The sequence below is a fragment of the Morone saxatilis genome, unplaced genomic scaffold (genome assembly GCF_004916995.1).
Source record: "Morone saxatilis isolate NCDOM2014 unplaced genomic scaffold, NCSU_SB_2.0 Contig15, whole genome shotgun sequence".
Classification (NCBI taxonomy): Eukaryota; Metazoa; Chordata; class Actinopteri; family Moronidae; genus Morone; species Morone saxatilis.
Window position 1 is genome coordinate 11,260,077 of NW_023339707.1, and position 13,986 is coordinate 11,274,062.

Here is a 13,986-nt window from a genome sequence, read left to right on the forward strand (position 1 = left end):
ATGAGTCATTTATTACATGTTTAAACGCCGTTCGCTTACAGGTTAGCACCCATGAAACATAAAACCAACGCCTTCGTTTTGCACAGAGGGATTGTGGGTATTGGGGTTGGATAGAATCACGTTGTGGATCCAGCATGGCAGTGAAGCAGAAGAGGTTGGACGATATTCTCCTTATTATATGCTGTATATTAAGAGTTTTTACGGCACATTCGTGTTGTTTCTATAGGTTTAAGTGTTGTCAATTAGGTCGGTGAATTTGTGGGGGTTGAAAGACTCGTTTTAGCTAACATAGTGTGCTTTAGTCTTAGCCATTCCTTGCTATTAGTGGTTTAGCGGTAAGTGTTGGGGCTCCTGGTAGCAAGCTAGTTTAATCAAACACCGTAAACGTGGTTAGTGTTATTTAATATTTTGTGGTTTAAGTTTTATAAATGTTAACGAAGTCCTTTCCAGCTGCCCAGCCGACAACCTAGCTGACAGCTGAACAACATAACGTTTAAATGGACTCTGGAAGCGATAGACCATGCATCACAAAGTTTCCTCACATGTTGGCCAAACTTATTTCATCTGTTGTCTTTTTCGTAGGAAACTAGAAGACCTCAGTGTGGATGAGTTCCTGCTGTCAGGTGGTTTTGATTCTGCAGGTGAAGGTGAATCTGAAGACGAGTCTCCCAAACAGAATGGACTTAATAAAAAGAAAAATCAGAAATCTGCAGCCTCCAAGATGTGAGTCATTTACTGGAGGGTCATTTACATATTCATTCTGTGACGTTGTTGTGATGGTATCAAAACCTCTCAAGGACAGAAAAGCAACTCTTTTGTGTGTGTTTTTTCTTTGTAGTGATGATAAGAAGAAAGGTAAGGCCTCTGAGCACAAGGAGCAGCTGTCCAGGTTACAGAACAAAGATCCAGAGTTCTTCAAATTTCTGCAACAGAACGACCAAACGCTCCTAAACTTCGACGACACAGACAGTTCTGAGGATGAGGATGAGACTAAGTACCACAAATTGCCATCTGCACTGGAGGTAGGCCGGCTGCTGCTGTGTGAGTTGATGATGAGTTCTCTTGTGAAAAAGATCTTCATACTCGTGTGTTTTGCATGTAGGAGGCCAGCTCTGGTGACGACGAGGACGACGATGAGGGGCAGAAAGCTTCGAAGAAATCCAAAAAGGCAGTGGAGTCGATCAAAGTCACAGACAAGATGATTGAAGAATGGAAAGCAGCCATGAAGAAGGAACCCACGCCTCGTCTGTTCAGAGAAGTCACCCAGGCCTTTAAGGCCGCCGTGGCTACAACGAAGGGTGAAGGAGGCGGTCAATGTCGATACAAAGTGGCTGACAGTTCAGGTAGGGTACCGTGTTTGATTTGAGGTGCTGATGTGTGTTTTCAAGCTGCTGCATTTGGATGGGAAAATTACATTGTCATTATTTTTGCTGAACATGGCGAATCTCACATCTAAATTGCCATTGTTCAAAATCTCTATAATCAAAAATGTTTTTATTTTAACAAAAGCAGTAAAACTTGAAACTTTTTAAATGAATGTCTAAATACGAGCAGATGTTCAAGAACTCTTAAACCTGCAATAATAGGTTTTTTTGGGGGGAGGGGGTGTAGAAACAAGTTAACACATTTACATATCATCACCTTTAAACACTTTACATTTACATTGCAGTTTTAGACCAATATCATTCATTTGGAGTCGTGTCTCTGCCCAGCTGTTGAATTTAAATCCAATATTCACTCTTTGTTTTAGTTCTGTTTTTGGTCTCTAACAACTCCTGAGGGAAATGCCCGGCTCTTTAGCTGCTAAATGCTCCATTATGTTCACCAGCTATTTGCTAAACTGTGGCCAAAAGGCGAGAGTGAACTAAAACAGTAAAGTTGTGGATCAGATAGGTAAACAATGAGTTGAAACTCACTATAAAGTTTTGTAAAGCTGAAGGGAGCTGCAGATCCAGCTGATAATGTCTCTTATAGCGGCTTTCGATAAAATACGGTCAAGATATTGGATCCCCACATTCCCCACAGATATCAGAGATAATGCAACACATTTTGGTCATTACTAAAAAGGTATTGAGGTTTGACACCCAGCCCTAATTTCAGTTACTGTTTTGGGTCTCACATAAAGCGTATACTGAAATGTTGTCTAGGTAGCTGTCAAAATGTTGTTCATAGCTGTAATTCTTAAAAATGTTTAAATAGACTAAAAATAGTGCCTGCACATTTGTTTACTGTAATATTCACCTTTTATAAAAGCATAATAGAAAGTTACCTTAGCAGTGCATATAATACATAACAGCAGCGGTTTACTGTAATAAAAAAAGCGACCTGAAATGCTGGCAGGAGGTACGTTAATACCGAATGTTTTCACAGATTCTAAACAAAACACACAGTGAATTCTTTAATTAACCAGATGTACTGAATTTAGAGATTTGTGCTGAATGATTCAATTGAACATTTTATACTCAATGAATAGACATTAATATCACTCTCACTGTTCTGTCTGCAGTGTTCAACGCCTTGGTCCTGTTCTGTATCAGAGATATCTATGTGGCCCTGCAGAGGATGCTCAACCTGAAGCCAAATAAAGACCAGAAAAAGTATGAAGTGAATGTTACATCTGCTGATCTTAACCCACCCTTAATGTAGCTGTGGAAAGCTGGGTCACTCCTCACTCTGTTCCCTCTGTTTTGTTCTAAGGCTAGTGCTCCCGTCGTCAAGTCCAAAGTGGCAGAAGAATCAGATGGACGTCAAGATGTACCTCAGCGGAGTAGTTCAGGTTTGTTCAGGTTTTCTCACTTTGATTTGTGCCTCTTCTTAGAGTAGATAAAGTGTAGAGAAATGTCTTTTGTTCTTCTTCAAGACTAGTTCATTTATAACACAGCTGTGCCATGATATTTTCTTCCACCTCTCCTTTTGTATCCTGAGAGCATCCCGGTATTAACGTCTTCTCTTTTGTCTTGTTCTCCACCTGTAGCTGTTATCCTGTCTAACAGAGGCTACAGTCATCAGCGCCGTCCTGCGTCACGCCAACCAGCTCGTACCTTATTACCTTTGTCTACCCAAACAGTGTCGTCACCTGGTTAAGGTAGGATATAAGTTACCGTAGTAAAATAGTCAAATTGTTTTTAATGTATTTTTTCTTTTGCTTACAAGCCATCTTATGTCTTTCTGTCTAGCAACTCATGAAGCAGTGGAGCACAGGGGAGGAGACCAGTCGGGTTCTCGCCTTCCTGGCCCTCAACAAAATCTGCAGACACAAGCAGGAAACATATCTTAACCCTATCCTCAAGGTGAGCTGAATGTAGAGTAATACAGGAATAGAAAGGTACACAGTAAACCTAGATGTAAAATGGACTAGAATTTGTTTAATTTCCCTTAAAGACTATGTCAAAACGTGAGTTAAAGTGTTATATTTAGTATTAATTTTAAGTTGATGTTGATTCCAAATACTTAACACCACACCCAGTAGCCTCTTTCATCTGTCCTGTCCTCATGTTTTTCTTTCTTTTTTTGCAGCAAATGTACATTTCCTACGTACAGAACTGTAAGTTCACATCTCCCAATGCGCTGCCCATGATCAACTTCATGCAGCGAACTCTATCAGAGATGTACTCCCTGGACACACAAGCCACTTACCAGCATGCCTTCATCTACATCCGACAGCTGGCCATTCACCTCAGGAACGCTATGACCATGAAGAAAAAGGTTAGTTTCTGACTGTGCACAGGATGTTGCTCAGGGAGATGCTCAGCTTTTGTGCTTTCGAAAGCTTTAAAGACGCATACAAAGACATATTTAAAATGCTCTCCTGGATGAGAGGGAACCAGGCAATGGAAGACTATCTTATGATGAGCAATTTAAGGGTTATTCTTCTATTATTATTCTTTAAAACTTCAACATGTATTGACTTGGCCACTGCAGTTAAAAAGAGCACAAAGCTACTTTCTGGTAACTTCATGTTCAGCACAATAGCCTGATGTTGTTGACATTTTTGCCTGATTGTTATTCTCAGCACAGCACATTGCAACAACTAAACAAAAAAAGCACATAACAGAATGAAGCTCAGAGTTCAGGTCTTATGGAGCCTCTCTAAGCGCCTACAATAAGACACCGACTGTGCTTGTGTGTGTTCTGTAGGAGACGTACCAGTCGGTGTATAACTGGCAGTATGTCCACTGTCTGTACCTCTGGTGTCGGGTCCTCAGCACCCTGCACCCAAGTGATGTACTCCAACCTCTCATCTATCCCCTCTGCCAAGTCATAATTGGTACAATCAAGTGAGTATATGTAATTTTATTAAGTTCTTTTAAAAGCTCATGTTCATATATGTAATAAGAATGTGCAAAAAGTTGAGATTCTCAGAGGTAATCCCATAAGTGAATTATCCATTATCGAGTGAGGTGATAGGTGGTCAGATATTTGTTGAGTCTGTATTTATTGTAATCAATGTAAATCATTTCAGAGCTGTTGTTTATGTAGATGTTAATCAGTTTGCAATGACATCCGTAGCTTTTTTTTTCTGTTGAGTTTGAGAAGGAAAAAAAAAAGTAAAGGCTGCAACTAACGCATCGTCAAATAATTGTTTGTTGAAAACAATTTCAAACTGGTGAGAAATTAACTTCGATCCTAAAGTGATGTTTTCAAATAGCTTGTATTGTTAAACCAAAGATTCAATACACAAGAATATTTGGTTTTACTGTAACGTAAGACAAGGGAAAGCAGCAAGTCTGAAACAATCAAATGTTGGTCATTTTTGCGAGTGACTTAAACAGTTAATTATCAAAACAGGTGTAGATTAATTTGCTCTCAATCATCTTATCAATTAATCAGCCATTTCTTTCAGCGCTAAATCACTTCTCAAATTAGAAAGAAGACAAACTCTTCTTCTTCCTTGTTGTCTTTTCCACAAAAAATAAACCTCAAACCTGTGGATTGTATTTCATTGGCACACCTGAAGTAACACGCCGCCATCAACACTTTATACTATTTAATATCAGCACTAGATTCACACATCAACATCAACTCACTGCAGCAAATGAACAGAACAGAACTGAGAATAAAGGTTCTCCTGCTGTAACAAACAACTGCAGGCAGAAACTCAACGTTTGAGTTTGTATGCATACAGTATATTTCCAAAAAAATGAATGCTGTATATTTAAAAAATGAACAATACTGTATGTAGTTGCATTAAATTGTGGAGATATGCACAGATATGCGCTATAACATTATACCAGGTATTTATGTGAACCTACCATGTTTTATTTTTCCCAACAGCAGGTGGAGACATTGACCACTGTTTTCTCTTTCTGAACAGACTGGTGCCCACATCAAGATATTACCCTCTGAGGATGCACTGTTGCAGAGCTCTCACCCTGCTATCTAGCAGCACCAACACATTCGTACCTGTTCTGCCTTTCCTCTTGGAGGTAAGACTTCACGTCACCAGTAACCCCCAGTCATAGTGAATAAATGCAGGTGTCAAGTTTCCAGCAGTCAAACGTGTTTCAAGTTCACAAGTACACTGAAGTAAAAGGGCTTAAATAGTTTAAAATATGCAGAATAAACAACAGTCAGTTGGTTGTCTTTGTCACAAATGGAAACAATGAAAAGGTAGATGTGATGAAATGTTCCGTCTGTGGTTTGCTGTGGAAAAACATCAGTGGCGTATGAAATGCATTTTGGTCTCAACGGCCACAACTGAAGGAGCTCAGGAGGAAACGCATAGAAGGGTAGGACCGCTTGTGTGCCAGAGAGACACCTTTGTTATCAGACCAATCACAGGTCACCAACTGACAACATTTTCTGTGGGTCAGGTGTTAAGCACGTGATTGTGCTGTGTGTCTTATGTGTGCAAGTGTTTATGCATGCCGTGGGGCGGTGTTGTGGTGTGCCGGAGGAGAACAGCGTGCTGGCGACAGCGACTAGCTCGGCCCGCTGGGAGCGGTCAGTGCACGCATGTTGTGTGTGTTTGTATGAAAGTCTGTGTGTGTGCGCGTGTGCGTGTGTGCAGCAGTTTGACCGAAGCGATAAAAGCACAGTTGTGGTTTACACTCTGGTCCTAACACGCTGTGCAGACCACATCCTCTCTGCCTATGGCCCACTCCCCCACCTCTTCTTTCCCCGCGCACACACACTTTGAGCCCCCTCCCCTAACCCCCAACAGCAAACCGTGTTTATTTGTGACGCACGATATTTCCTGTGTTTTTTTTCTCCTTTACTGTTCCCTTGTTAAAGCACTGTTAAAGGCTGGCTGAGGTACGCTGCTACTGTTTTAATTAGAGCAGCAGAAGCAGCCCCTTCCTCCTGTGTGTCTGTGCCTGTGTGTGTTCTCGCATCTCCGAGGGGGGTGTATGATTTGGAGCTTCCTGCTTTAGTAGCTGTGTGTGTGTGTGTGTGTGTGTGTACGTACGTGTATATGTGTGTGTGCATGCACCAGGGTTGGCCCATGCCTTCCCACTTCCCCCTGGCTCCCCCGCAGACCGCCACCACATCCTATGTTTGTACAGACAGCACCGGCCAGGAGCGTTGCTCTGCCTCACACACTGAGCACATTAACGACCACGCACGCACAAACGCACAGAAATACACAGAGATACGGGGAGTCAGAAATAGCTTGATACACAAATACAAGGCAGAAATTCACTTGCACACCGTGGGCAGATGTGAAAGCTAAAGCTTGTAGACAAATAGCCCACACGTTGGCTAGAATGTACTTTCACAGACTAAATGTGTCATCTCAGTAACACTGCAGTATGTGTAACTCATTCTGTGTAGAATGAGTTGTCATAATTGAAGGACACTACCAGCATATAGCTGATTCTGTACCTGTGCTTGTTTTCTTTCCTTCTGTTGAACTTGAAAAAGTCAGCGAAAATAAAGTTTTCAGAAAAATGTTTCTGGCTTCTGACCTTTTTGTAGACCATCAGTTTGAGGAGATTCCTTCAGTATGCAGTGTGGAGGCTAGGATTATTGATTATAATGAGGAGAACCAAAAACGACTTCCTTTCTTTTAAAGTAAAAACCACGGGGCACCCTGGTAGCTCACCTGGTAGAGCTGAAGCCCCAATGTACCAATGCTGAGTCCTTGCTGCAGCGGCCATGGGTTCGACTCCCACCTGTGACCCTTCGCTGCGTGTCATCTCCTCCCTCTCTCCCCCTTCCTGTCAGTGTTCAGCTGTCATAATCAATTAAAGTCAATAAAAGCCCCAAAAAATATTAAAGTACAAACCAAAACACTGATATATACATCCACTATTCTGTTCTCTAAAGATAGTTTGCACTATTGTACCAATAAAATTGAGTATTTTTAAGCAGTTTAGTCTGACTCTATTGGTTTATGTCTTTCCTTTCTAGATCTTCCAACAGGTGGACTTCAACAAGAAACCAGGGCGAATGAGCAAGAAACCCATCAACTTTGCAGTCATCCTGAAACTTAGCAAGGTCAACCTAATGGAGAAAGCATACAAGGTAAGTACTGCTGTGAGCCCAGATAGTAGGACACATGCTCGTGTTTTTGTCTGTGCTTTTGATGTTTCTTGTGCTGAGAAGGAGCAGCAGCTGATCAGATGAGTGGTCTTAGTTAATGTTGTTTTCACGTCGCTCCCTGACTCTGTGTGTTAGCCTGCGTGTGTACATAAGGGGATTGAGGGCAGCGCTGAAAGCCCCTTGTCATGGCTCTAAAACTGGCCCTCAGTCGGCACGCTCAGCACTGCAGCCAAGAGGATTGCAGCACGGCCCTCTGGGATTATCCACCGCACTCCGCTCACTAGGGCTCTTTTCACTGCTGTCACCTGGGCAGCTGCCACGAACCCCTGCCTCGTAGACTCACAACAGACAGACCTGACTTAATGAGCACTGATCTGTCTAAACCTGAACACTTATTAGTCCACATAGCCTAGAAAGGTTTTCATTTCTGTTCACATTGAGAGGCAAAGTGTCTCTTCTAATTGTACTCTTACTCTAGTGTGATTTTTAAATTACATGTGACTCAGATCTGTACAGTATGTGCTGTGGCTCCATAATATACATTTAGTCCATCTATGGTTGACAGGTGCCACTTTAAAAGGCGACCTCCTGCTGTGGCTACCTGTAGTGTTTGTGTTTACCTCTGGCCACTGTTCAGCAACAGTTTGGCTGGCTGTAATCTGTTAATGCTACACTGTAAATATTTTTAACAGTGTTGGTTTTTATTTGTCTTGCATGTTTGTTGACTAAGCATTTTCTCTCTTAGTGCATGATCTGTAAAGTAACCTTGTGAATCCCCTCTGTTTATCAGTCAGAGGTGACTAAATTTAGGCGATGACTTGAACTGCTATTTCATTTAACTTGATTAATTCAGTATAACATCGTCAACTTCTGTGTGGGAGGAGGAGTTGTTTTGTTTCGCTCTGACCACTCTTGCGAGTGACGTATCCATTCTGCTGACATTTTCAGTTGACATGGTTGCTTTGGTAGCCGTGGCTCTCAGCACATAAATTTTTTCCTATTAATCAAACACATGTTGAGGTGTGGGGCTGTAGTCAACCACAGAGTTTTGAGATTGGTTGGGGGGGAAAAATTATCATGTTATTTCTAGGTTAACTAAATATAGCACTGCTGGGTGCTATTCAAAGGTACACAACGTTGCCAAGAAAACCAATCGACCAACAAACCAGAAGGTGTCTGCTCTAGATTTGATTAATTTTACAGTAATTTTATTTCTGTACAGAGACTTAAAACAACTGCGTCAATCTCAACCACGCTTATCACTATTTTTCTGAGACTTGTTTTCATGAATGTTGCTATGTTGCTAACCACTAAGCTAGGATTGCTTCTCTTAAATAACAATCGGTAGGCACAACACTGAAATGTGCGAAATGTTAACTAAGGTTTTGGTTTCTGTTATTTTGCACTGAATTTAGTTGCACAGCAAATGATAAACTGAAGATTTACACATCTGTGTGAATATTGCTTGTGAATCTTTCTGTTTTAGGATGGGTTGATTGACCAGCTGTATGACCTGATACTAGAATACTTCCACACTCAGGCTGGCTCCGTCGGCTTCCCAGAGCTTGCCCTGCCCACCATCATTCAGGTAACACAACCTTTTAAACTGAGAGTGACTGAGGTCTACAAATTGTCAATTCCAAAGTTCAAAACATGATTCAGGATCTGGTTGAGAATCTGCCAGACTGAATCTGCTTTCCTCTGGGGAAACAACCACAAACCCTCCTCTGCTCTGCCTGAATGCACTGTATGGGCGGACTCGATGATCCTTTACACCAGTTCCTTCTTTCTCATACTCCCCCTCCATGTCCCTGCAGCTGAAAGCGTTCCTGAAGGAATGCAAAGTGGCCAATTACTGCAAGCCGGTGCGCCAGCTGCTGGAGAAGGTACAGGAGAACAGCAGCCACATCACAGGACGGAGACAGAAGGCCGCCTTCGGAGTGGCCGATGCCACCGCTGTGGTAAGTGTGTGTGTTTGTGTGTGAAAGAGAGCCGGAGGGAGGGAGGGCTAGGGAAAACTGTCTTGTCCTGATTTTACAGGCTGCCTTTTTGGAGTCCTCATTTTACCTCTTCCATCCATTTGTATCTTGTGTCAGTTTGGCTCTTCTGTTTCCTAAGAAGTTTTTTTTGGACCCTTTTTAAAGGCTGGCTTTTTTTTTTTTTTTTAAATGAGTTGTAAATGCAGGAAGGTGGTCTTCTTATTTTATATTATTTAAGACTTACTTTTTGTTAAATTATTGAAACAAAAAGGTAAATAGGACGATTTATAGGTGGACAAAGACAAATAAGTTTGACTCTGCAACCTTTGATAATAATTCCTGATTTTTTAACTGACCCTTGTTTAAAAAATCTGTTCATGGAAGCCAACTGTGTATTGTTGGCTCAAGATTTAATTATGTACAGTGGGTCATAATAGTCTAATTATAACATCATTTATAAAATGAATTACAGCCCCGATGAGTAATCATTATTGTGTCATGTAACAATATGTTTTATGATTTAAGTCGGTTTTATTGCTTAATCTACTCATTGAGAGCAACAGTTTTATTACCATCATTTCATTATCTTTTGCTACAAGCTGTTGTATTACTTCACCTTATCAGCTATCTTACCACATGTACTCTACTTTGTGCATTTGAAGGGCTTCAAACTACCTGATATGTTTCAGCACGTGTTACCCCAAAAGTGAACTGTAGAGGCTGAGTACCGTTCAAATTGATCAGATAGAATTACACACATCAAAAGCCCAGACTATGTTGACATATCGCTGCGGTGTTCTGTTTATCAGGTGAGCATCACACACTTGCTCACATCACTTTGTTTTCTTTTCCTATAGCAGTTTAAGGAGGTCATAAAAAAACTGAAGGTTTTATTGCTTTCTAATTAGATACTCCGCTTTGAACCATTTAATTTGGACTTTTAGTCTTTGAGTAAATCAGTCCCTTATTCTCCTCTAAAAGTATTGATTCAGTTATTTTATGCATTGGTGAGACCTCAGAACTGATGTAACATAAATGTATTTACACTAACAGAAGTATGCGACGATCAACAAAACTCAGTTTGGAAATTAATTAGGCTTGGACGTCTGTCCATTAATCCCTCTTGGTAGTTCTTAAATCAGACGTAATAAGGAGTTGTCTGTTGTCACATTGCTAGGTTTTGGTGAGATGGTGTCAGCTGCTGTGGTGGGTGTGATCGGTGCTTATGATAATTGACGACAATGTCAACCAGCTCAATCCACTTGACTTGGAATTCTTTAATAATCAGTACAAGTTTGACTCAGTGTTCTCCACTGTAGCAGTTGTTGTGACAACAATACTATGTGATGTTAATCTTTCTTATATTTATATCTTGGATTAGTCATTTAGATTCACTCAGGTTGTAGGTGGTGTCTCATCTGAATGTTCTCAAGAAGCATCAAAAAGAGAGCACTGTGTTCCAGTTGGACTGCAAAGATAACTCGTCACTGGATGACAAAAAGTCGAATCTTTTCTTTTGGGCTCTTGTCCAGTTGAAGCAGAGGCTGCAGGCCATCTGACAGTCCTGACCGTCGAACCCTACAGTCAGCGATAATGCAGGATACTTCCCTGTATAAACTCTAAGCCTGGTTAAGAATGACCCTGTGGTTATTGGAGGCTCTTATGGGCTTTTGAAGCAGGGGCGCCTCTGCCTTAATGAGCAGCCATTAGTGTGTTTTTCTATGTTGACTTGCTCTCTGTGTGCTACCTGTGCATACATTCATGCTTTTATGTGGCTTTGCTGCTGCTGAGAGTCTTGAAATGTAGTGCTGATTAATATTTAAGAGTGTTTAAGGATGAAATTAAAGAGGTCTTTGTGTAAATTAACTGATGAGAAAACGTGTGTGTACACACATGGAAGTGTGTGTGTGTGTGTGTTAAAGTACAACAGACAGACCGACAGACAGCACGGCACCGCGGCAGCGCCAACTCCTGTCGCCACAGCTCTCTGCTCAGTGGAGGCTGTCGTCATGGCATCCACTCCCTGGCATCGTGGCAGCGGTAGAGGTGTCACCGCAGGCGAAGGAGAGCGGACAGCCCTGCTGCTGCTGCAGTGGGAAAGGCCACAGCCCCCCTCCGGCCACCAGCCCCCCACTGACATGTCACCCAAACTGAGAGCTAGCCTAATTAATGATGCCCTGCCTCCATCCAGGTCGCACTCTGATGTCTCTTGTCTTTCTCTGCTGCCTGTTTGTGAAAATGTTTTGTTTTGTTTATCTAAGTCAAGGCTGAAGTATCTTTTCCAGTTTCATTTTCTTATTCTGTCTTTTTTTTGTGAGTGTGTACATGTCACCCGTCTTAATAGCCACACAGCAAATTGTGGTAAATGTGTTAAGCTAACGGGCGCAGGAGGCCACGGTCTGTTCGCTCTATTGGATTTGTCGGTCAGATAATGTGATTTGACCTAATCAATATCATCCACAAAGACCTTTAGGGGCTGGAGAAGATCCGCTGGTCTCCCCTTTCAGGCATCTTCAATCTGTTTTCCAAATCTTCTGACTCTCATCACTGTCTCGTCTATCCATCTTTTCCTCCTGCTCAATTGATGTAAAGTTGTGGTGGAAAGCCACATGTAGTAAGATCAACCAGAATGAATTTGCTAAAAGGTTCTCTTAACAGATTCTGAAAAAATAACCACCGCTCTAGATATTCATCAAGTTTATTGAGAAGTTCAGGCACAGATCTGCTTCTTATTCAACAAAATATGTTATATACCCACATATATAAAATCTATCTCCATGTCATCTGTTAGGCGGCTTGGGAGAAGCGGATCAAGGAGGAGGGAACTCCCCTCAGCAGGTACTACAGCCAGTGGAAGAAGCTAAGGGAGAAGGAGATCCAACTGGAGATCTCTGGCAAAGAAAGGGTAACTATCAAACAAAAACAAAAAAACCCACGAGCGTTCGCCTCATCCCACTCAGTCACCATGAATCACTTCTGGCTTTTTCTTTATTAATGTCAGTTACCCACAAGAAATGCTCTGTTACATAAATCACGAAACAGTCATGCTATACGGTGGAAAACATTTTATGGCAGCACAATTATCGTATGATCATCGTCATTAATACACTGTTGTTTCTCTAAAAGATGGAAGATCTGGACCTCCCTGAGATCAAACGCAGGAAGATTCAGGAGAAGAAGACAGAGGACAAGAAAGAGTTCAAGGATCTGTTTCAGTCTGACAGCGATTCAGACGAAAATGATGAAGGACTCAAAATCAAAGGCAAGCTGACTCTCACAAGCTCCCTTCATTCACACATTAAAATCCCAGTTTTACTTGTGGAACAGTAGGCTATGATGTCTTGGCCTCTAGGGGGCTGTGTTTTGTTGCAGCCTGGTCTTCTGCAGTGTGAAAGCAAAGTTACAGAGGTGATGACAGTTGACTCTTATTTCTAGGCTGTTATCTCTGTTTCTGCAACACACACTATCTTAAAGATTTGGCTACAAGAAGCAGATCAGTGGTGCAAGAAGTTATCAGATCTTCGACTAAAGTAAAAGTAGCAGTACCACAATGTGAAAATACTCCACTACAAGTGTAAGGCCTCCTTTCAAAACCTTATTATCAGCACAATTGACTCAAAGAAGCAATGAAAGGTAAAAGTGCAGTAAATGGTCTCAGGATCATATATGATGCATGAATATGTTTGTTGTATTTGTTTGCTGTAGTTTTTAGGTGGAGCTAATTTTAACTACTTTAGGTACTGTTGTAGTTTAATCTACAGCAGTGCATCATATTTTCAGATCATGTGTTTGTAGTGTTGCTGTGCTGTGAGAACCACGTATCTCTAAAAAGTCAACTTTTAATGAGCTCAGAAAAGCTTCCCAGCTGTGTGATGATGCATTTTCCAGCTAATCCAACAGGATTTTAAAATCATTTCTTTAGCTTAAGAAGTAGGAGACTTTTCTCAACCCATAAAGGAACACTTCGGGCGCCCTGGTAGCTCACTTGGTAGAGCTGGTGCCTGATTGAGACCTTTCTGTAGCGACCGTAGGTTCATGTCCAACCTGTGGCCCTTTGCTGCATTTCATCCCCTCTTTTCCTTTCCTGTATATCTTGAACTGTCCTATTCATAAAGGCAAAAGCCCCCTCCCAAAAAAAGGAACACTTCATCTTTATCAGAAAGAAAATCTAAAACACCAATCTTGGAGACATGGACATTGTTTTCACTGGACAAGAAGTAACTAGTAACTTAGCTGGCGAATGTAGTGGAATAGAAAGTATAAATATTTTGTTTTCTAGATTAGTGACTTTTTTTTTTTTTTTTTTTTTTTTTTAAATAAATACTGTGTTACAGCCCAGACACAGTATTTATTTTAAAAAAAAAAAAAAAAAAAAAAAAAAACTGGGCCTTTGGATGTATTTATAGTGGCTTAATCTACTGTGAGGACTGTACATAGAATATAGAAAGATTGTAATGTCATCATGTACTGATCACTCTAGATTGATTACTATAGAGTATTCTTGGCCCCACAAAATGATACA

General features: G+C 41.2%; 1 protein-coding gene across 1 annotated transcript in view; it reads left to right on the top strand.

The window, feature by feature from the left end:
* Nucleotides 1-46: 46 nt before the first annotated feature.
* The window catches only part of noc2l (NOC2-like nucleolar associated transcriptional repressor), a 17,527-nt gene continuing 3,587 nt past the window's right edge, over nt 47-13,986 (top strand). Inside the window, exons 1-16 of the mRNA XM_035656642.1 lie at nt 47-154; nt 583-723; nt 839-1,022; nt 1,103-1,343; nt 2,507-2,597; nt 2,698-2,776; nt 2,975-3,085; nt 3,177-3,290; nt 3,517-3,705; nt 4,138-4,277; nt 5,315-5,426; nt 7,354-7,467; nt 8,972-9,073; nt 9,303-9,446; nt 12,256-12,369; nt 12,591-12,726. Coding sequence (XP_035512535.1) covers nt 135-154; nt 583-723; nt 839-1,022; nt 1,103-1,343; nt 2,507-2,597; nt 2,698-2,776; nt 2,975-3,085; nt 3,177-3,290; nt 3,517-3,705; nt 4,138-4,277; nt 5,315-5,426; nt 7,354-7,467; nt 8,972-9,073; nt 9,303-9,446; nt 12,256-12,369; nt 12,591-12,726 — 2,032 coding nt within the window. The 5' untranslated portion in view covers nt 47-134. The remainder of the gene's footprint in view (nt 155-582; nt 724-838; nt 1,023-1,102; nt 1,344-2,506; nt 2,598-2,697; nt 2,777-2,974; nt 3,086-3,176; nt 3,291-3,516; nt 3,706-4,137; nt 4,278-5,314; nt 5,427-7,353; nt 7,468-8,971; nt 9,074-9,302; nt 9,447-12,255; nt 12,370-12,590; nt 12,727-13,986) is intronic.